The 22,680-nt window shown below is 38.5% G+C and overlaps 1 protein-coding gene across 2 annotated transcripts in view; it reads right to left on the bottom strand.

Moving 5' to 3' along the window:
* fstl4 (follistatin-like 4) overlaps positions 1-18,140 on the bottom strand; it is a 192,413-nt gene extending 174,273 nt beyond the window's left edge. The window contains exons 1-3 of one of the 2 annotated variants that reach the window (XM_078931092.1): positions 17,759-18,036; positions 16,261-16,406; positions 4,612-4,760 (exon numbers count right to left, since the gene is read on the bottom strand). In XM_078931092.1, coding sequence (XP_078787218.1) covers positions 4,612-4,755 — 144 coding nt within the window. In that variant the 5' untranslated portion in view covers positions 4,756-4,760; positions 16,261-16,406; positions 17,759-18,036. Of the gene's footprint in view, positions 1-4,611; positions 4,761-16,260; positions 16,407-17,758 lie in introns of both variants that reach the window. The other variant, XM_011483178.4, reaches the window with a different exon arrangement.
* Between the last annotated feature and the right edge of the window lie 4,540 nt (positions 18,141-22,680).

Genomic DNA, 22,680 nt, shown 5'->3' with positions numbered 1-22,680 from the left:
GCAGCTTTCTTTTATTTTGAAAACTATTTTTTGAATTTGTGGGCAGGTTTAATTGCTTATTATAAAAGTGAAAATGCTGTCTAAATGAACTTCATTTAACTTTTACTTTTACAATATAAATCACTCAAAATATCTCAACGATCCTTTAGTATCCCCCAAGGACAAATAAGAAGTTATAGTAACTTATTTTATGAGATTCTCCAGACAGTTATGGTAGGTAGTTATAACTGTAAACAGGAAGGATCTTCCGAGGCAGTCAGGATTACAGCAGATCTGAAGAAGCGGATGACTGAAAATAATCTGTTGTTCAGTTCCTGTGTTGTGCTCAATGTTTTCTATAATCATTTTCATTCCAATAATTTATTCCACCCTTCTCTGTAAAACAGTTTTTGAAGCTCCATTGCAGACCCCAAAACAAAGCCAGATTGCTTTCTTGACTAATTAAGGCAGATCAACGATAGGGCAGAGACTAGGTCATGATCTGTACCCCTCAACCATTAAAGGCATTAACTCCTTTGTCTATTACTTGAGTTTTGAAATAGTTTACCGCATGGGAAAGTAAAGTCTCAGCATTCCACACATAACTTGTGAAAAGACCCATGGTTTTGTTTTCTTTATAGACCAAAGTGTAGATGACGATACCTTTATGAATGTATGAATCATATTACAACACAAATATTCAGCAGGTGTATGGGCAGAGTAAGCAGTTGACAGTGTGAGCTGTAGTTTCAATGGGGAGATTTGGTTTAGGCCTCTCAAGGGTAACACAAAGGACAACAAAGAGGGTTTGTAATTAAAATGTACATTTGAATCATTGCATAACATCCCCCATCTGAAATCATGTAAATCCTTTAGCAAAATGTGGTATAGTGGTGATGAGTGCAGCATTCATTCTTATATATAAATACAGGTAAAGACGAGGCTGAGAAGCCAACTGCGATGCTGCAATCTAGCCGTGTTTTGACCACAGCCAATACAAGACAGAGCTCCCATAAACTGTGTCAACATGAAAAACTCACTTGAACACAGAAACTCCTTTTGTTAAACACATTGATCTTTTGGCAACTTCTACGTGCTTTTCTTAGATTGGACAACAAGTATCCCAATGCAGCTTTAGATACCAAAATAAACAGAGGTTGGACACAATGATCAATGTTTCTTACAATAATTTCCACCACACAGTGCACCGAAAGGATATATTGGAGCCAGTATTCCCCGAACTACAATTATGGAACAGAAGAGCCTTGCTGCTGCTTTGGATAATGGCAGCCAGTGCACATGCTCTGTCTGCCTGGAGGTTTTCTATAGACTTCTGTGAAAATGATCACGATAAACAGGGGAAATTGGTAACTAAGCCTGTAGGGACTCCAATGAAGTAAGAAGTAAATCTTTGTGGTTCCAAGTCATAATCAAAATGTAAATGCAGCAGAGAAAGCCTCACTACAGAAATTTAAAATGCAATAGAAGAGTATTAAATCAAGGGTTGCGGGGCTCTTTCATGTGAAGATTCCCAGTCATCCAGGTCATGTTATCACAGGATTCTCTTCTTCAGGGCAACTGGACTTTAAAAGGTTGATCTAAAAGAGGCTTTGCTGCTTATTCAAGTAGCTTCTTCAATTCTTTTCTCATCCTGTTCATGTTTGTCCCTGCTCATTCAAGATAGAACCCCCTTAATCCTAAACCGTTAATCCAATGAGCACATTTCTATTTTTCCACAACAGTAGCTATAAAATCACCCATTCTGCTCTTTAAATGCAGGTCGCCCCCACCCAAAATTAAAATCTTACATTACATTGTGTGGCTTGTTAAAGACAAAAACCCTACAACCATTTAACTACATGTTTTGTTTGTTTTTACAAAAGAAGCCTGGTGTTAATAACTATCTGGCAGTGGTATTGACTTGTGAGCACACAAGCATGTGATCAAAATGAGTATTGACATCCAAACACACCACTTTCCTTGTAATGATCTTTAATTACCACCACCCACTACAGTCTTTAACTTAAAGTTAACAGTTGATGAATGACACCATTTGTAGCAGCTGCACTCAGTAGCATGAAAGTACAGCTCTTAAATCCAATCATTTTATCCATGTATCCATAATAGTCTGAATTTTTTCTGGAGTTTTTGGAGGCAAAACTCACCAACACCCTCAAGTCCAACTGTCCTGTAAGAATGATTTAAAATGAGAATGTTAACTTAGAAAGGAGTAACCTGAATTTCATGTTACATCTTGTTGTGGTAAATCCATTTATCCTAATTATCACTCATCACTGGTTCAGGACAGAATCAATCGGCCAAGTTTCCAACTCGTTCACTAACTTCAGTGGCTTCCCACAAAATAAATCAATGTTGTCTGTATGTGTTACACCAATAGAAGATATAGATACTTTCCAGTAATTCAAAATCATGGTTGATTATTAAATGTTTTTATGTTGTTGAAGTTTACTGAGTTACAAAATTCTAGCATCAAGGTTTTTTTTTTCCCATTTTTGCTAAGGCGGAAAACTAGTTTTCCAAGTATGCAACACTTCTTTAGTCTTACCGAGCAATTATATTTATCAACTGAAGAAGAAAGTAACACAAGCTCAGGTGCACAGTGGGTTTATAATTCAATATACAGTTTATTATAAACCTTATATTTTCCAACTATATCTAAAATGATATATAAATGCATTTACTTGTATGATGTGTGTTAAATCCTTTCAATGTCTTCTTTACACTGGCAGTGCTGAAGTAAATGCAATTTTTTTTGTCAGTCAGAAACTTTTCTGGCATTAAAGACTTAACTTGGCCGCCATCCAAGGACTAGAAGTACATTTCTTATCTATAGTTTAAAGTTTCTTTCAGTCTTCTTTAAATCTCCAGTCACATAAAGTAGGAAGGCGCTAACACAGTCTTTCAGTTTCAAGCAAACTATTTCTAAAGTGTTGCTGATAGTCTCCAGTTGCTTCCAGTTGTTTTTTTGAGACATTTTACAAAGTTTTATTTTATAACAATGAGGATAAACTTGACTTAGGTCATTTTTTTAATCTACATTTCATAAAAGGGTACATTTTAGGCTAGTTTTACAACTGTTTTAGGCATTAATTTAACACAGGGCTTGGATCAGTGATGTGCAGTCAGTGAAGACAAAAAATAAATAAGCAAAATATAACTTAAAAAATACATAAATATCAAATGAATATGCTTTTCTAGAATCAAATATAAAATACCTTTCTTTATTTAGACTTTTTAATTTTATTATTACTTTTTTTGGTGTTTTCAACATTTCTTTGGTTAAAAAAAAAAAGTAGCGAATTTATGCATTTCCTGTTCAAATACATGATAATGCGCAGGTGAGGCCCCGGCCGCCTGTGCCTCCCAAGTGACCAGACACACTGACTGAGCTGCAGCTGACACATGCTCTCTACTGTTTTACACATTCTATCATCACAAAATACACTTTATTTTTAATTACCTAATTTGCTTATTTCTGGCACACTGTCCAATTACATTGGTGCCAGTTTGTGACCAATTTAGTCTTTTATGTGGCTTTGTTTATGGTTGTATGAATATCTGAATTGCTTGTCACATCTTGCATCAATGCATCTTTTATTTTATTGTTTTGTTTTATCTGCTGTACACTCTATTGAATGTGGACTTATGGTCAAACTTGTTTCAGGGAATTGTTATGTTTGTTTTGTGTTGTGATGAGAAAACAAAAATTAAAAGTTGAGAAAAAAAGGGGGCATTATAAATACAATAAGTGAGGCAAGCGTACTACGGCAGAGAGTGCTGGTGATCCCAAAGAAGGTGACATTGCGGCTAAGGAATAACGTCAAGTGCAGCTGTCTAGTTCTTATTTAATATTGTTTAGCATCATTTTCTAAATTGAGGATTACATGTCTGAAGTCAGGAATTCTTTCGATACGTCACTGGCAGTGATCTCCATTGAGACACAGACTTCTAAAGCTAAAGATTGAAAAAGAGCACTTCAACAAACTGGTTGTCCATGATGTGTTTCTTCAGAAGGAGCAGCACACAGACGTCTTATATGAGTAAAAGCAAGCCACTAATAATAATTTTGCTACAGTTTGTAAATGGAAGAAAAATGTTGAAATGAAATTTTAAACAACACGCTTTAACTGTTATCAATCAAATGGGGAATAAGTTACTGTATTCATATGTTTCTAAAACAGGGATGGCGTCAGTGCCTCCCCAGCTGTGAACCACACGCACGTCATTGGCTTGGATAAATTGTTGGGTTCAATTTAAAATAAAGTATTGTAATGTTGCAGCAAGTATGCTCATCGGGAATTGATTGCATTTATGTTCATTTCATTTGAAATACTTTATATATTTAAATGGGCAAAGAAAAGACAAGAAATGACTGTTTTAAATTATAGACCTTCAATCAATCATCTTTAAATAGCCTTATCTATGAGCCACACCCCCAAAATCGCAATCATATTCAACTGATTAGGAGATTAAAAAAATAATTTAAAAAAATTACTGCCTTCATGTTAAAATTCACAGAACCACAACTTATTTAGTATGATATAAAAACAGACCAATGATTGAATAGGTGACATTTTCTGGGTGTGAGCAGGGATTTATCAACATATTTACCCCTGGATGCATCTCGCGGGAGGAAACGCGTGAAGCTCTATCCATGCTGTCTCGCTTGTTGCTCTTGTGTCCTTCAGCCAACCAGCATCCGGACATTCCCAGCAGAGCGGCCACAGCCACGGCCCAAACACCCAGGCTGCCCATGAAACCTAAGCAGAACAGTGGATGTACAAAAAAAAACAAAAAAGAGAGAGTTGTTAAACTGGGTCATCAGCTGGAAAAACAAACGCATTTATGGAAACCAAAAAATGTTTTCTTTTTGCCACAGACTTTATTTTGTATCAGATACTATTGGAAGAGACTGTTCATTGACGTCTCACTGCGCTCTTCCAAAGAAGATCGAAGGAAAAGCAGAAATATAACTTAGATTTTTAGGAAAGTTTATCATAACAAAAAGGCTGCAGGAAATCATAGACAAGAAAAAAACCTTTATATCATTTGTGCATCATTTTTGAAAATGTCAGAACTATATCTGTAATAAAAACATGCCTAAAATGTATTTGTCCTCTATAGCCACTATCTGTATCTTTGGTCATGGTGTCTAATTTGTATATTAGCCTAGAACAGTTACAAACCTACTACATCCATGTTGGCTAGAGGGATAGAAAAAAACACACGCTGGGATGCACACTTACCTATAATGAGGCCATGCAAACATCAAAGCCTAAAATAAGGATCATAATTATCTCTATACAAAAGAATGAAGACCATCATTTGATGTATAAAATAAAGAAGTTGTAACACTACTCAGAAAAATTCACTAAAAAGCACAAATTAGGCAGCAGCAAAGGAGTTCAAAAACAAACTGAAAGAACTAGACTGCTTTTCAGCTCATATATTCACTCACACCCACAGAGATGAAGACACAAGCCCATAACAAGCATCTGTGCTGTAATACCTGAAAAGATTTTAATCAAATGATTTGTTGTTTAACTAGAGAATGAATTGAAACAGTCAAACAAGATCAGTGACGGTTCTAAAGATTAGCATTTTGAGGTTTCGCTTGGAAGTGAATTAACCATGTTCTCAAGTTCTATTACACTCTGTTTTAAGAACGGCAGATTTGATACATCACACTGTAAAACTGAATGGCAAAAAAAGTTACATATAGTAAAACCAAGTAATAAAAGTTTACATGAAATTCTATGGTTTGATACTGATTTTGTCAGAAATCCTCTTAAAGTTGCAACATTTGTAAGGAACAAGTATCTGTGGCATAAGCAGCAGGGCAGAGGTTGCTCCTTTACCTGCCAAAATGTTGACAAACAAACTGTTTTTCCCCATTTAGCGCTGTAAGACTCTAAACTTGTAATAAGTCTTGCATGAAAGCTTAGGAAGAAGGTTGTGTGCGGGTGTGTCTGTGCAGAACTACAAGTGCAGATTTATTTTTACAGGTCAGAATTTGACTGTCCAACCTGGGTTTGATTCCCCTAAATCCAGTGTGGGTCCTTGGGCATGACCCTTCGTGCTGCTGCCTTGACTGTGGGGTTGTGTCAGGAGAGGCATCCAGCGTAAAAACTCTGCCAAAGCACCGGTGCCAATTAGTGAACGCTGATTCGCTGTGGCGACTCCTAAGGGGGTAAGCTGAAAGGCGGTCAACAACGACAACCCGTGTGATCAAGTGTGAAAGCATTTGCTTTAAGAAAGTCCCAACAAGATTCCCATCAGATACCAACGCAAGTAAGTTTAGAGCACTTTAGCATCATGGTAGAGCCTACACTTGTGCTGATGATGTAAGAAGAGCACTTTCATGCTCGGCCTTCTGATGTTACTGATTTTTCTAGGAGTGAAAAACACGCTGACATCTTCTAAATTACCCTCTAACACTTTAGCTCCAGTTTTGACATTCTTATGAAAATAATGTAATTCCAGTGAATTCTGAAGCAGAGACAAGCAGCTTTGCGCTGATGTGCAACACTTTATGGTAGTAATGTGTTGCACAGCGTAGCAAAGTTGGTATAAGAAGCGGCTTTTCGTCACGTCAAAATCAGCTTATTTACACTGATTGCGTGAGGGGTTACGATACGTCAAAGAGCGTGTGTTATTCGGGTGTCATTGGCGACATCTCCAATTTTAAAGGGTTCATCTTCAAGGTCAGGCGATAACTGTTGATGAATTTGCCAGTTCACGAGTGATCTCTTTCGTATTGTATATCTGACAACAGAAAGCATTCTGTCAAACCAAAGGCTCATAATCCAACACAGTTTTAGTCTGAGCCCACATATATGTTCATTTTTTTTTTAAGAACTTTTGTTTGTTCACTTTTTCTCAGAACTCTTCAGGGGTCACCACAGCAAATCAGCTTTCACCGATATGCACTTTTTTATTGGCAGAGTTTTACACTGGATGCCCTTCCTGACACAACCCTGCATTTTTTTTCAGGCTGGGGACAGGCACAGGGAGACTCAAACTCTGGCCCCCTTGTCGCTCCATGGTTTAGACCGTAGCGTGAAGGGTCTTACCTAAGGACCCACACAGGACTCAGCTAATCGCACCCCCTGGGAAACGAAGCCTGGTTTCCAATGTGCTGGTCCTACACACAGCCAACTGAGTCAATCAGCCACGAAAGACAGAAATGTAAATGAAAAAAGAAACATTTTTTCTGAATACCAAGCTGTTTTTAATTAAATGAGCTCCACTATGCTCAATACACAATATTTTACAACCAGCAAAGTTCTTTCAATGTAAACAGTACTTCCAGGAACCACACACATTATGCAGCTAACCCACTCTAGCCAGAGGCTAATGGGCCCTCAGATGAGAGCTCACCCTTGTGAAATTAAACACCAAATGAGATCTGCCAGTCACTGTCTTAATGTGCCGCCTGGGCCCCCTGGCACTGGCCCACACACTCTCACCAATGAGTACACACAAGCACACACAAACAGAGATCTGGCTGTGCAGCCTGAATGGCCTGTTTTGAAATTCATCGGGAGCGAGAAAAATCTATGTGGAAACCATTATTTGACCAGAATATTAAAAAGCTTAAAGAGAGAGACTCTTTAAAAGCAGTGGAACCTTTGGCAGCATACAGCAGACTTCTTCACTCTGGGTTTATTTGCACACCAAGAGTGGTGAAAGATAAAAATATCAACTCACATCCCAGCTTTTCCAAAATCTTATTATTTATGTGCCTTTACTCCGAATTTGTGATCAAAAAGGGACAAAATAATTTTGAATTCAGAAGACAAATACTAATAGCTGGTGCGCGCCCTTTTATAGTCTGCTGACATTTCAAATTGCTATTCCTTTCACCTTGTAGAATCTTTGCTTGGAAACTTTTAACTGCACCTAATTTAAGTTTACAAAACCAGAATTAATAGTTTTTCCTTTACGTTTGTCACAGTTTAGGTTTATTTCTGGGCTCCTAATAAATAAGGTTCAACATGTGATCTACACGTGTTGAGTAAAGATCCATCTGCCATGACTGAAAATGAGGGTAGAAACATCATGCATGCATCTGAGGCACATCAAATTCGTTAGGGTTATCTGCATTTTTATGGCTTGAGGTAGAATATTCATTTTCAGCCACTAGTTAATTTTGACTAGAATCAAAAGGTATCTGCCCACGATAGAAAGCAGAAATAAAACACCAACAAAAGAGGCACGCAGCTCAACACAAACAGTGAAATCTGATCCTTTGGTGTCTCAATTAAAACGTACTGATTTAGTGAGGCAGAAATTGTTAACAGAAAAACAGTTAATGTATGGAATGTTACTTTTTTATTTTATAAAAAAAAATTACAATTCATTGTAAATAACTCAATTTTAAAGGTTCTTTCTGGTTTCACAAAATGAATTCCAAGTTTTGAAGTTTAGACAAAGAAAAGCCTTTTTACAAATATGTTCTTACACGCAATGTTGTGCCAAGGACAATGTTATAGAAATATCCATTTACAATTTGTTTGTCGTTTTCTGTACTTTAAAACACCAAGAAATTGATTAGTCTGTATCTCTGTCAAGAAAGTCGCTGCATCTAATAAAGCCACCTTGAAAAGAGAACCTGTTTAAAATGAATGTTATTAGCAATCAAGAGAAAACAAACGCAAAAATTTACCCCAAATTAACTGTTTTCCTTGTATAACCATGAGCCTAAAGAATGTACCGGTATATTTGGAATTTCAAAAGATTCATTTGGAGGACATCGGGGCTTTAAAATTCATGAAAGGGAAACTTTTCTGATTTTTCTGCCATTTATTCATCAATAACAGGTAAACTATCAGAGGCTGATGAGATCAGCTTACATATCAATTGTGCAGTTTTTGATTATAATTCATAATTGATTACAAAACTTGGTTCAATCCTTTTACCAATTTTTGTGGGTAACGTTGGTTTTAAATCCGACTGCAAGTACCACATTGTCAGAAAATCACGTCATGGTACTCTCAATATTCTCAATGAGGGTTTTGTCTTGGACGGCCATTGGAAGAAAAACAAATAACTAGGAATCAGGCTTTATGAGTTTCGTTGATCAACCTCATCTTTTCAACTCACAACTTTCCTGAACTCTCTGGTCATTTGCTGAAACCACACTGGACCATCATACACCACATGTCTATTTTTCCTAAACTCTGGTCATCAGACCTGAATTATTAGCATCCTAACAAGATGCGTTTATTCTTGTATTGCTGGATATGTTAACAGATGTTTAGTTCAATTATCCCTCCCTCATACTTTCTACATTAAAATAATTTTGTCAAGTTGAACAAACCTGAAAGATGTACTTTGTAGTTTTAATGTAAAGTTTTAAATCTATTTTTTTCTTCACATAAGGTGTAGAAAACTGTTGAGCTAAACTTTGCATTGGTTTTTGGAAAACCCAAGTTCTAGGTGGGATAAGCATTTCGGAAGATTTTAAAGAGGATTTTCTGGTGATTTTTTTCACGTTAGATTTTTGTATTTTTTTCATTTTTGTTCAACATAGTTAGCTAGTTTCTTGCTAAATGTGTCATAGCAGACTTGTACATGACACAGTTAAGAGAAAATTTGGCATTACAGCGATGTGTCCTTAAACTGCCAAGACTGTTTTAGAGGTATTAAACTATTAATGCATCAGAAACCCCAAGAAACCTAAAAATATTCCAGACGCAAAAAGTTTCAGCAGACATGAATGAAAACTAAGCAACACTTTGGGATACTCCAAACTTCTGCTTCTCTGCTGTGGGTTGGTGACTATCCGAAAATAACCGCCATCTCCTTCTGTTCTTTAAACAAAAGACAATAAGTAATTGATAAAACCTTCTGGCAGTTGTGACAGGAGCAGAAGCAAATCTTTACTTTGTGTCACGTGTGACATGCACAAAATCAAATCCTCCGAACCCTGATTAAAATAGCTTGCCACCATGACACCCACACTTCAAATCTGCAATGTAAATGGTTGCTGTTCAAAGTCAAACAGCTTCACTGTTTCTTTTTTTTATGATGGCAGCAGGGAGAAAATGTCTCTCTGCCGAGCTCTGAGGGGATCCAGTTGAGTTCTCCCCTCTGCTTCCTGTCCCAGCACTGCAACACTCCAGGTAGGTTTGCTGTCACAGTAACAAATGACACATGTGGTTCCACTATGACAGCCCCCCCCCTCCACGTACCGCTTTCTTCACTCCAAGGTGCTGAGTGCTTAAAAGAAAACTGCAGAGAGAAAAAAAAATCTAATCTGTGACTGCCAAAAATTAATTTTTAATTAGCCTTGAATAAAATGCTTCCTGTACAGAGACGAGTTTTTACATCTTAAAACACTTGCAAGAAAAAAAAATCTAGGTCTCCAAGTTTTCTTAAAGCTTTACAATGTCAGATTGTTCAAGATTATAAGAAAATAGTGTCAACATATCATTTTAATCTGCATGTGTAAACATATAGTTTTATTATATTACCTTTTATACTGTAAACGCATATATATGATTAAAAAAAGAAATGATATCCATTAATCCCTGCATGAATGAGCCTTATTATTCCTAAATGATTCACAGTCAATTTTGGAGGAAACCTGTAAACACGCAGCTCGTCTCACAAAATGATGCTCGTCTTCTGTAACATCTCTGCCATCAGCCTGCGTCTGCCTGCCTCTCTGCCAGTGCTCAGCCTTCAAACAGGTCCTTCTCCTGACAGATGTCTATGCAGCATGAAATCCAGCCACCAAGAGAATCATCTTTGCCCAAAATGTTTTCTCGACTCTCTCGTCTCCATTTGATTCCTGTTCCTGTGTGGTTGAAGAAGATACTGACGAGACCAGAGGTGTCAGTCTGTCAGGCAGCTGTGCATGAGAATCACTCACTTTAACCCCACTTATTATTCACACAATCCTAGTAAACTGCATTTAATCCTCCATTTCAGTCATTTATATTTTAATACTGCCAGAAATGCATTAAAGCCATTTTTTGATGCAAGACAAATGGGGATAGAATTATTCAAAAAAGTTTGAATTCCACCTAAATATACATGGTTATTCCCTTTACCTGCAGGACCCCATCTCTGTGATCTTGGCTAATGTAAGACTCACAAAATCTAGTTTATGGGATTTTACTCAACACAATAGTCTACAATATTTAGGAATTAAGTGATTTATGTTAAGAAATAAACACATTTAGTAAGAAATGAAGTCAAATCTTTCCCTGTTTCTTTTAAAGTAGTATGTTTTCATAAAACAAAATCAGCTCAAAGATTAAAACCCGCCTGTTTTTTGGCTATAAATACTTTTTTTCTTATATTACAACAATTATGAAACAGGTGCAATGATCTAATTGTACATTCATTTGACAGCATCCATCCAGAAACGAAGAAAAATAAAAAACTTGTTTGGTTGAAAATTTTAGAACTAACAAAAGTTAATTATAATAAAATAATCAAAACATGACAAAAATTAGCAAGCAACTTTTTCAAATGAAGACCACTGATTAATAAGAGCTCCGTATAAATTTTGTCACCAAAAAAAAACCAACAAAGTCATCATTTATTTAAAAGTTAAGTGGTTTTGCTGAAGCGTCAGCAGAAAGTGACCTCATTCCAACATTCGTTGGTGGTTAACAGCAGAAGACACCAGCAAAAAGATTGCCGATTTTGCATGACGTATTCCAATCTGCTGAGTACTTACAAAAATGTAGGTTGAGTGTAGCTTTAATGTTATTTTTGTGTTTAACTAGGCTAACACAAAAAGCGGATGTTTTCAGACAGAAATAGAAGCTGCAGGCATTTAAACATGATTATTCTTACATCAGCAGAAGTCTGCAATAAACCATTCACACAAACACTTAGGCCAAACAAACACAGATTAGGAAACTTCCCACAGCTTGACAAGTAATCTAAGCAACAATAACAAAACCATTACAACAATTAAAGCCCGTGACCAGAACATATGGCAACTGTGATAGAGAAGAAATTGCACTAGTTTTGCTGAAATTAACTAAATTTCTTTAGACTGTAGTGATGTGCATTCACATTGATGCAATACTTCCAATTCATTTTTATCCTACATTCTCTACCTCATTTTCCTTACTTTATTTGTCAGTGAGAGGCAGAAATCTTGGCTACTGGGTAGTAAATTCTCTTTAGACCGATGTGACAAAAAGAGCAGAGGGTTCTTCTATTGTATCATATTCTATTCTCACGGTGCCACGCTTTGCTTTTCTGATATTGACTTTTTCCCCTGACAAGTTCCCGTGACTAAATTGGCAGCCCTTGGGTGTTAAAGCCCACATCCTGCTTGTCAGGTGTGTCTGAAAGACACACACAGAGAGTGACTTGTTAAATCTACAAATACCCTGCAGGCTGAATGACAGCGCTATAAAAGCAAACGGGATAACAGGGGGATCTGCAGTGCCACGATGGGGTGAAAAGCTTGGCTAACAAGCCTGGATCTGCTAATTATATAACAATAACAAAAGCTAGAAAACATCATTAAGGAGGGCTATATGGTGATAAAGCAAAAATGACTCCTGGGAGAAAGTTTGTGGTGTGTATTAAGGGGGACCAAGAGACATTTATGAACATACGAGGGTTATTTTGCACTTTTATTTGTGGTCCCACTAGCTAAAAGTTCATGCATCTGAAGCAGAAGAAGAATTTATATTTACTAGTCAATTCAATGAAGTGCAGTTTCATCAATGAAAAATCATCCTCTTAAAGCCAAGGTTACATTTCCACATTCATCCTGCCTTTAAACTAGCTATAACGTTCAGCCACAGTAACTGTAAAGCGTATTGTGATTTTAAGGTTTGGGATATTTTTCCCCCACTTCAAATTAGAAACAAAAGCTTCCAGGACTACTTCTTGTTACATGATGCATTATTCTGCTAAAAGTTTAATTGCAGTCGTTGAACAGAGAACTTAACAGAGATGGAAAAATTGATTAAAGAAAAACTACGGCAAAAAAAAAAAAAAATCGGTTAAGGTTTCATTTTTAACATGTTCTTGTGGCATTTTTCCTCATGAGGGAGGAAATGTTTTAAGAAAATTAAGCTTAAAATTGCATTTCTTTATTCAAATCCTTCAGATTCAGGAGCAGATGAAAAAAATAAAATAAAATAAAAAGTAGTTTGAAAAGGAGCTAATTTTTGACATTAAAAATTGATCCATTTGTAGATGACCAAATCCAGTTTTCCTCATCCTTTCTGGCATCTGGCTCAAAACTATTGGCTGGATAGCTCTGATACTGCAAGCTATTTTTATGGCGTGTGAAGTATACTTGTATTGCGCTTTCTACCTTCCTTGAAGGCCCAAAGCGCTTAACAGTCACACACACATTCACACACTGGTGGTGGCTCCACTGCCGAACACTGGCGCCAACCTTCCACCAGAGGCAAGGCGGGGTTCAGTGTCTTGCCCAAGGACACTTCGACACATGGGCTGGCAAGTCAGGAATCAATCCTGCAATATTCTGTTCAGGGGTCGACCGCCCTTCCACTGCACCACCCACCGCTAATGTTAGGTCGGGGGAGTGAGGGGCTGCAAGCTAGCAGGAGAGCACATATAAAGAGAGCTCTCAGCAACAGGGATGGGAAGGTGGCAGTAGGGGCCGGGTTGCTCCGCGTCAACTTGCAGCAACTTTAAGATACACTGTTGGAGACTTGCCCTCCAATGAATCCAAGTTAAAGGATTTAAAGTGTACTCATTCCAATTACAGGGTCTGGAAAGAGTCCTATATTGTTTTCTTCACTACCTCCCCAAGTCTGGAGTGGGTCATTTGCACACCTGCCGTCTTCCAACTCAGACATGAATTTCTGATGAACTCCCGTCGCTCTACAGAAACCATGTCCTAAGAGAGGACAGACAGGTGTTTTGACTTTTAAAAGAAGTCAAAGAAGATTGGAGGAGGTCTTTAAGATAACCCTTTTTAGTCAAATTTGCGAGTATTTTTCAGTAATGAGTATTTCTTAACATGATGCCAGTGTTTAAGAGTAGCAATTTTACCTTTATTGTACAATATGATCCATGCAAGTTAACCATTACATGACGAAGAATTTTAAATACAGCATTATTTTAAAATGCCATCATGTTGACCCTTCTTTTTTAAAAATGATCGCTTCCAAACACAGTAATCAGAAGTCATTATGTAAGGGGTTGTTCATCACTAGACTGAAGTCATTCCACCTCTTCAAAACAAAGGAACGGTTGGAAAGTTTCAAACAGGGGAATCTGGGATTAAAAAGGGGCGAGCAGATGGCTGACTAAAGTCTGTGCTGAAAGCAGATACGCCGGGTGACCTTTCCGTAACCCATCGACCTCCCTCTCCGCTGGCTCTTTCATCGCTTTTGCTTCATTCAGGCAGAGGAGGCAGCGAGCTCTGTTTGGTCTAAGCTGAGCTGCTGACACTCTGAGCTCATATGGGATGCAGCAGTAAAGGTCATTTCTAGAAGATCAACACTGGTGATCGGAATTTCAAGTTAACCACGTCGCCCACGTTTTGCAGCCCTGCAATCTGTGGAGAGACTTAAAAACAAAATTTAAAAAAGCCAATGAGTTCCACAATGGCCCACCAGAATAAAAATGTTCAAAATGTAATGGAACAAGTTAGCAGCCTACCCTTCTTTAAGAGTTATTCTCATAAAGTGCTTCCTACTGTCATGGGTCTCTTTTTAATCAGGGATATAATATATTTCTATGAATATAAGTGTGTCTGATTTTCAGTCTGTGCTTTCTAAATCCTCAAGGAATAACACGTTCAAGTTAAAATGAATCTAGTCATCCCCATGTAAACGCATAATGACCGCATCGAGTTCATCCAACTGTGACTTAAAAGTCTGTAATGCATTTTCGCCTTTGTTTAAATAAAAATTTGAAAAAAGTCAAGTTATATATCCTAAAAAAATAAATAAATAAATAAATAAATAAAGTAAAACGTTCAAAGCAAAGCTGCATACATTTAAAATAAAATGAGGAGTTGGTCTACCTGTGGGAACGCTTTTATTGAAGTGGAATGTAAAATCCCACATCTGATTAGCCAAGTTCTGGAAGGCAGCTGGACAAAATGAAGCCCAACATTAAAGCTGTGCAATATCTTATTCAAGTGGTAAAAAATATATATAGAACTGTATTCCAAAGGATTGCTTTATTGTTTTTTTTTGTTTTGTTTTTTCAGTAAAACAAAGCACTTTATTTAAATCTACTGCAACCCTGACATGTGAACGAAAAAGAACACCAAGATTAGATATGTGTTTATTTAATTGTTCATTTCTTTGTAATATTTTTTTTGAAAATGGCACATACTTATTTAGGGCTGTATTACCTTCTTGAAGGTAGTTTTTATTTTAAATTTATAAAGGTGTCTGATCTGCGGTTGAGGTCCGTGCTGTATTGGGACGGTGTGTTTTTGTTTATAATTGTGCCGTTTATTCTTATATGTATATCACTTTCAGGTGTACTTTTATATGAAAAATGCTTTAAAAATACATTTGAATTTGAATTTTAAGGCCCAGAGCACTTTACAGTCACAGACTCATTCACCCATGCACACACACACCTTAACACACGGACGGGGGCTCCACATGCCGAATGCTGGATCCAACCTAAAACCACCAGGAGCAATGAAACGCTTTGCTCTTGAAACCATTAAAACTTGTTTTCTTTTCCCCTTCAGAAGACAATGAGTGACTTTGTGTCCATTGGTGGCAGAACCAGTTTTCAAACTAAACTGGAAGAAATCCGTTAAGGTAAGGGGAAGAGAAAAAAAGAAAAGAAACATGACATTATTTTTTGGTTTAAATGGTCCTTACAAAACACCAGTTAAAAAATGTGGTAAAAATAGCTTCACAGAAAACAGAATACAAACAGCAGAGATTGTCCTTGAATGCCAACCTCCTGCTCCGCTGTCAAGTCTCGCATCACAAACTACAATGTTTTAAATAACTAACCATCATTATAATGTTCTGATTTTGAAGCATTTCCTTTCACATTTAATCCAAACAAGTCTCAGCAAAAAAGCCGACTAAAAACAGTCATATTCTCACAGTAACAAAAAAAGCATTTCACTCCGTTAGGGTCAATAAGGTCAGCTGCTGCTTAGAAACGTATGTTGAGGCATAAATCTAAAAATATATGGACTAAAGAATAAAACCTCCATTTGAACAACTTTAAAACTTTGCTACTTTCCTTTGAAACTAATAACCTAAAGCACACATGCCTGTTTAGCAAAAACGTAGTGGCTCTAGAAGCCTGCTTTACCTTATGGTTGAACTGTTAAAGTTTGCTTGATTATATGCATGTCTGCCAGGAGAACCGTCTAAATCTTCAGCGTCTGAGTCATCCAGTTATTAAGAGATCTCAGGAACAACAAGCACCCATCACATGCTGCACTCACTAATGGTCCGCTGTAAGACATAATAAGTTCAATGCCACACAAACGACAGTAATCATCACTGAGTTACAATTCTAGGTTACATCACTATTTTTAAACCTGCACGCCATGGTTGTTTAATAACTTGAAGTGGTTTTATCCCACTTTTCTATCACACTTTATGCTGTTTCTGTTTCTTTGCCGTTTTCTCTGAATCTGAATAGCAGTACTTTGTTTTCGCACAACACAAAGTGATTCTGTAAAATGTAAGGGCTGTAAATGGGGAGTTATGAGTGGTGCTTAGAATAAAAAGAGATTTATCCAAGATGTGCTGCTGTTTATATTCTCATTTAGGAACAAGGACGAGATATTGATCCAGTGTTTGTGTGCATGCATGCGGGCGTTTTTAGCGTACGTGTCTCTGGACAGGGCTGCGTGCTACTCCCATCCCATAAACGTAATGTGTTGCTGGTTAGACTTTAGAGAACGTTGGAGGCGTTTCATTTGGATCCAGGTGAAAGGGGCTTCAAAGAAACCAAGAGACAGAGGAACAAGGCTTGGGCTTTTTCAGCACCACGGAGAGCGCCCGCTGCAACACTATCACGACAGCGTGCTCTCTTACCAATCATCATTTCCCACTCCGCTGGTTGTCACGGAGGCTTTGCTCCGGCTCTCTGTTGACACTGATAGGATTTCCTCCCATAAGAGAGCGCTGAAGTATGTCATTTAACAGAATCAGACAAGGAAGTCTTCAAAAGGACGTTCTTTCCACTCACACTCCTCGGAGTTTCTGGCGAGCCTTTTGCGCCCCTCAGAACACTGAGTGTGAGTCCTGGAAGCGTCCTGCCAGATAATGTATGGGATGATCGGGGGGAAAGAGCGCAGAATGGGGTGGGGGTGGGGGGGGTGTCCAGAGAAGAATGTGAGCGTCTCACGATGTAACCCATCCCTCGACTGTTCGGCAAAGCCGGCGCATTAGGATGGAGAAGTCCGGCCACAGCCATGCAGACGTATTGTCGGGCAGGTTGAGCCGCTGCGCGGTTTGGCGACATTTATTAAATCAAGAATTGCTCCGTTTTGCGCCAGACAAAACGCGGCTTTTCATGAAATGTGAAGGAACTGTCTCACACGGGCTGTGACATCCGCCTGCGCTGAAAGGCTGCGCCTCGCTCGGCTTTCCGAGGCTGGAGATTTAAAGCTGTGTTTTCACGGATGCCACTCGACTCGCCAGCTGAAACTAATTCGCAATTAGAGGCGCCCTCCTGTTTGCATCGGTTCAATCAGCGCTGATGCAAACCGCTAAACAACAAGCAAACTTGTTGAAAATATGCATAAAGATCAGGAAGAAGCCACAGCAGACTCCAATTCCACTCTCGTGCAGCTTACCTGTGAAGCTCCGAGGTAAAAGGTGGGAGGGGGGAGAAAAAAAAGCCAAATTGCCGCAAATATGCCACAGGCGTCCTTGCAGTGACTCGTCCAAACTGTGCTCGGTAGTTCCAGCCCTCTTCTCCCGGTAGGCAGGGATGGACGGGGTCGGATCAAAGGATGGGTGGTGGTTGTGGTGGTGGTGTCAGTCACACAGCTGCGCGAGTAGCGACGGGTAGCGAGTTCCAACTCTCAGCGGCAGCTTGCCACCCTCCGGCTCCTCGGGTTGCTTTCCTCTCAGCCCTGCGCGCCTGTTCTGCCCTATTTCAACTCCGCGCACTCCACTGCGCTCCTGACGTCAGCCGCGGCACGCCACACGCGCTGCAGCTGCACGCTCACACCTGAGTGCACGCGCTCACCGGAATCCTAGTCATCGGCGGGCTAAAGTTGAGCAATCATGTGAAGTTTAAGATTTTCACTTGTGAACAAAAATACATTGAAACACTTTAAATCAAGAAAAATAAAAAAAATAAACACGATTAAAAATGTCGGTTTATTAAAATGAATTTGCTAGATGTGTAATTAAAGAATAAATTGAATGAAATTGAAACCAAAATCAAGTCAGTAAAACTCAATATGGAATGTAGCAGTTTGGGGTTTTTTAAGGTCACAAAGCAAAATTAAAGAAACGTATGTTAAAATATCATCGACCTCCCTGCAAACTTCCAGTCATTTAGGTTAAAGTAGTCCTTTCATCGTCCTTTTTGCGTGCAAGTTGGGGATAGGAAGAAGATTAAATTGCACATGGCACAATTAAGCATTTCTGTGTCTGCTAAGACACTGAAATGGTGGCATCCCATGAAAATTACATGTGGCACTAAAATATGTATGAAAGACGTAAGATTAGGCAAGACAATGAAAAAGCTGGTTGGAGAAAGCAAGAAGGCAAAGGTGGAGAAGAAATGAAAAAAGTGGGATGAAATGAGAAGACGAGAATAAAAGATGGATGAAACAGAAAGATAAAAAAATGATGGAAAATGTTATGATAGTAGCGGCTTTAAAGCTATGCCTCTTTAGCAAAAACAGCATATTTGTAGATCCATTGGGAGCTACAACAACAATTTGGTGTATGAAATCATTTTAGTGCTGTATCTCAGACTTTTGTCAGACAGAATGTCACCAGCTCCTCTTTTCAAACATTGCTAGTTTGGCATTCACACAGTCATTGCTTTTCAACACTGGATCTTATGTGGCTCCTTATTTTGGTAAATTAATACTACTGCTTCTGTACATGCAACTTTCAATAAAGTTGAAATTCTTTCATCCAAGTGCTTTTTTTGGGTTTTGTTATGGGTTTGTTTTGCCTCAAAGGAGGGACATCTGAAGTGGATGGAAGGTGTGGGGAGGTTACTCTGCTGGTTCAGGCTGACTTCACCTCCGTCTTTGAATAAACAAGAAAAATGCAAAAAGAAAGAAATCTGCTTTTATTTGGATCAGTTTGCTTCTAGATTTGAGCAAACCAACCACCTGAAAACATCACGCGGTTCCAACAGCTGCTCACACTGTAGGTGGCATTTCCCATGGACTGTGAATGAGAACTGGACCGAGTTAATGTGACGTCATCGTTATAGGCAAAAAAAATGTATACGGTAATTACATGTTAAAACATTTATTTTGACAAATAGAATGACTGAGTAAAGGGTGCGTATTTCTCTAAAGAAGTCTTCAGGGTTTTGGCCTCTTGGAACCGGTGGGTACACAGCAAAAAGTGGAGTGTTGATTCAACTCCCACAGAGTTAATTTCAACACTTTTTCAGGGTTTATATAGCTCCACACTTTACGGAGTTAAATTAACATTTTCAAAATAGTTAAATCATTTAACACCTATTCAGAGTCAATAGTTTAACTCAATAAATATGTTAATTTAACACCGAGTCAGAGTCAATAGTTTAACTCAATAAATATGTTAAATTAACACCGAGTCAGAGTCAATAGTTTAACTCAATAAATATGTTAAATTAACACAGAGTCAGAGTCAATAGTTTAACTCAATAAATATGTTAAATTAACACCGAGTCAGAGTCAATAGTTTAACTCAATAAATATGTTAAATTAACACCGATTCAGAGTCAATAGTTTAACTCAATAAATATGTTAAATTAACACCAAGTCAGAGTCAATAGTTTAACTCAATGAATATGTTAAATTAACACCGATTCAGAGTCAATAGTTTAACTCAATAAATATGTTAAATTAACACCAAGTCAGAGTCAATAGTTTAACTCAATGAATATGTTAAATTAACACCGAGTCAGAGTCAATAGTTTAACTCAATAAATATGTTAAATTAACACCGAGTCAGAGTCAATAGTTTAACTCAGTAAATATGTTAAATTAACAGAGTCAAAGTTCCTTTTTAACTCACTAAACTTAGACACTAAAACTACTACCCAAATAAGCGTTTTTTTAAACAATTAACTAAAATGTTTTACCAAGTACTGCAATATGATACAATAGCTGAAATTATATAACCGGCAATGAAATAATTCCCCAAAAAATGTATTTTCAAACATATTTAATATTTTACTCCCATGCAGTCAATTAATACATAACACATGACGGAATAACAAAAAAACTTTCATCTGTTGCTCCATATGAGCTTTGAACATCAAAGGGTTTGTAACATTTCAGTTCTGTTATTTTGATAACACACTTTTTCTTCTGTACTTGACACTTTAAAGGCATGGTAATGTTCATCAAAGTACTCCGTAAATAATTTTTGAGTCAATAAAAAAATGTCATCATTAACTAAAAGAATGTCAAGTATTTGAATAAAGATAGGCATTTCTTCCTCCATCAAACTGCAAACAACAAGTCCAGCTCTGTACTCCACACCATTAACTTTAACCCAACTTGTTGTGAAAACATCTTTAGACTGTTCAAGAATCTGACTGTTTACCACATTTTCCTCTCTCAATGAAAATAATTTAATTGGCCCATATTCCTTCTGTTCGAGTGCTAAGGTTTCCCAGTGATAAGCAATGGCCATCTGATGTTTTTTAGCGAGTGATTTGGTTATGTTTTTGAAATTTTTGAAACAATCTTTTAACAACTTATGTTTAGCCTCAAACCTCATAGACCAGAAAAACAACAAGGGACCAATTTTCCTAATTGAAGACGGGTAATGAATCATAAAATGATGCTTGGGTATCAAGTTTCTGTGCGGATACAAGTACTTGAATAGTTTGTGGTGGTCAAAAATCAGATTCTTTAAATACAGAGTCATACCCAGAGTGAGAGAAGGTGAAAAAACTCTTCTTCTTTCTCTTTCGGCTTTTCCCATCAGGGGTCGCCACAGCGAATCATCCTTTTCCACCTCACTCTATCATGAACATCTTCTACCCTAACGTTAGCCAACTTCATGTCCTCTGTTAAGACATCCATGTATCTCCTCTTTGGCCGTCCTCTTGCCCTCCTGCCAGGCAGCTCCATCTCCAACATCCTTCTACCAATATATCCACTATCCCTCCTCTGAACATGTCCAAACCATCTCAGTCTGGCTTCTCTGACTTTGTCGCTAACACAGGCAACATGAGCCGTCCCTCTGATGTATTCGTTCCTTATCCTGTCTAACCTGGTCACTCCTAAGGAGAACCTCAACATCTTCATCTCCGCTACCTCCATCTCAGCCTCTTGTCTCTGTCTCACTGCTACCGTCTCTAACCCATAGAGCAGAGCTGGTCTCACCACTGTCTTGTACACCTTTCCTTTGAGTCTTGCTGGCACTTTTCTGTCACACAACACTCCTGACACTTTCCTCCAACCGCTCCAACCTGCCTGCACTCGCCTCTTCACCTCTTTTCCACAATCCCCATCACACTGAACTGTTGACCCCAAGTACTTAAACTCCTGCACCTTCTTCACCTCAGCCCTCTGTAACCTAATGCTTCCACCTTGATCCCTCTCGTTCAGACACATGTATTCTGTCTTACTACGACTGACCTTCATACCTCTTCTTTCCAGAGCAAACCTCCACCTCTCTAGCTGTTCCTCCACCTGCTCTCTACTCTCACTGCAAATTACAATGTCATCCGCAAACATCATTGTCCAGGGAGATTCCTGTCTTACCTCGTCTGTCAGCCTGTCCATCAGCATAGCAAACAAAAAAGGACTCAAAGCTGATCCTTGGTGTAGTCCCACCTCCACCTTGAACTCCTCTGTCTGACCTACAGCACATCTCACCACCGTCATACTTCTCTCATACATGTCCTGAACTACTCTGACATACTTCTCTGCCACTCCAGACGACCTCATACAGTACCACAGCTCCTCCCTCGGCACCCTGTCATACGCCTTCTCTAAATCTACGAACACACAATGCAGCTCCTTCTGACCTTCTCTGTACTTTTCCATCAACATTCTCAAAGCAAAAATGGCATCAGTGGTGCTCTTACGGGGCATGAAACCATACTGCTGCTCACAGATCTCCACCTTCTTCCTAAGCCTGGCTTCCACTACTCTTTCCCACAGCTTCATTGTGTGGCTCATCAACTTTATTCCTCTATAGTTGCTGCAGTTCTGCGTGTCACCCTTGTTCTTAAAGATCGGGACCAGAACGCTTCTCCTCCATTCCTCAGGCATCTTCTCACTCTCTAAAATCCTATTGAACAACCTTGTTAGAAATTCCACTGCTGTCTCTCCTAGGCACTTCCATACCTCCACAGGTACGTCATCAGGACCAACGGCCTTTCCGCTCTTCATCCTTTTCAGAGCCTTCCTAACCTCATCCTTTCCAATCTCTGCTACTTCCTGCTCCACAACAACCACATCTTCCTCCCTTCTTTCCCTGTCATTTTCCTCGTTCATCAGCTCCTCAAAATACTCCTTCCATCTTTTCTGTACACTCTCCTGGGTTGTTAGCACCTTTCCATCTCTGTCCTTAA

The sequence above is a fragment of the Oryzias latipes genome, chromosome 14 (genome assembly GCF_053564925.1).
Source record: "Oryzias latipes strain Hd-rR chromosome 14, Olatipes_Hd-rR_3.1".
In the NCBI taxonomy this organism is placed as follows: Eukaryota; Metazoa; Chordata; class Actinopteri; order Beloniformes; family Adrianichthyidae; genus Oryzias; species Oryzias latipes.
The sequence above is the reverse complement of the archived record's forward strand: the minus strand, read 5'-3'. Positions and strand labels throughout refer to the sequence as shown.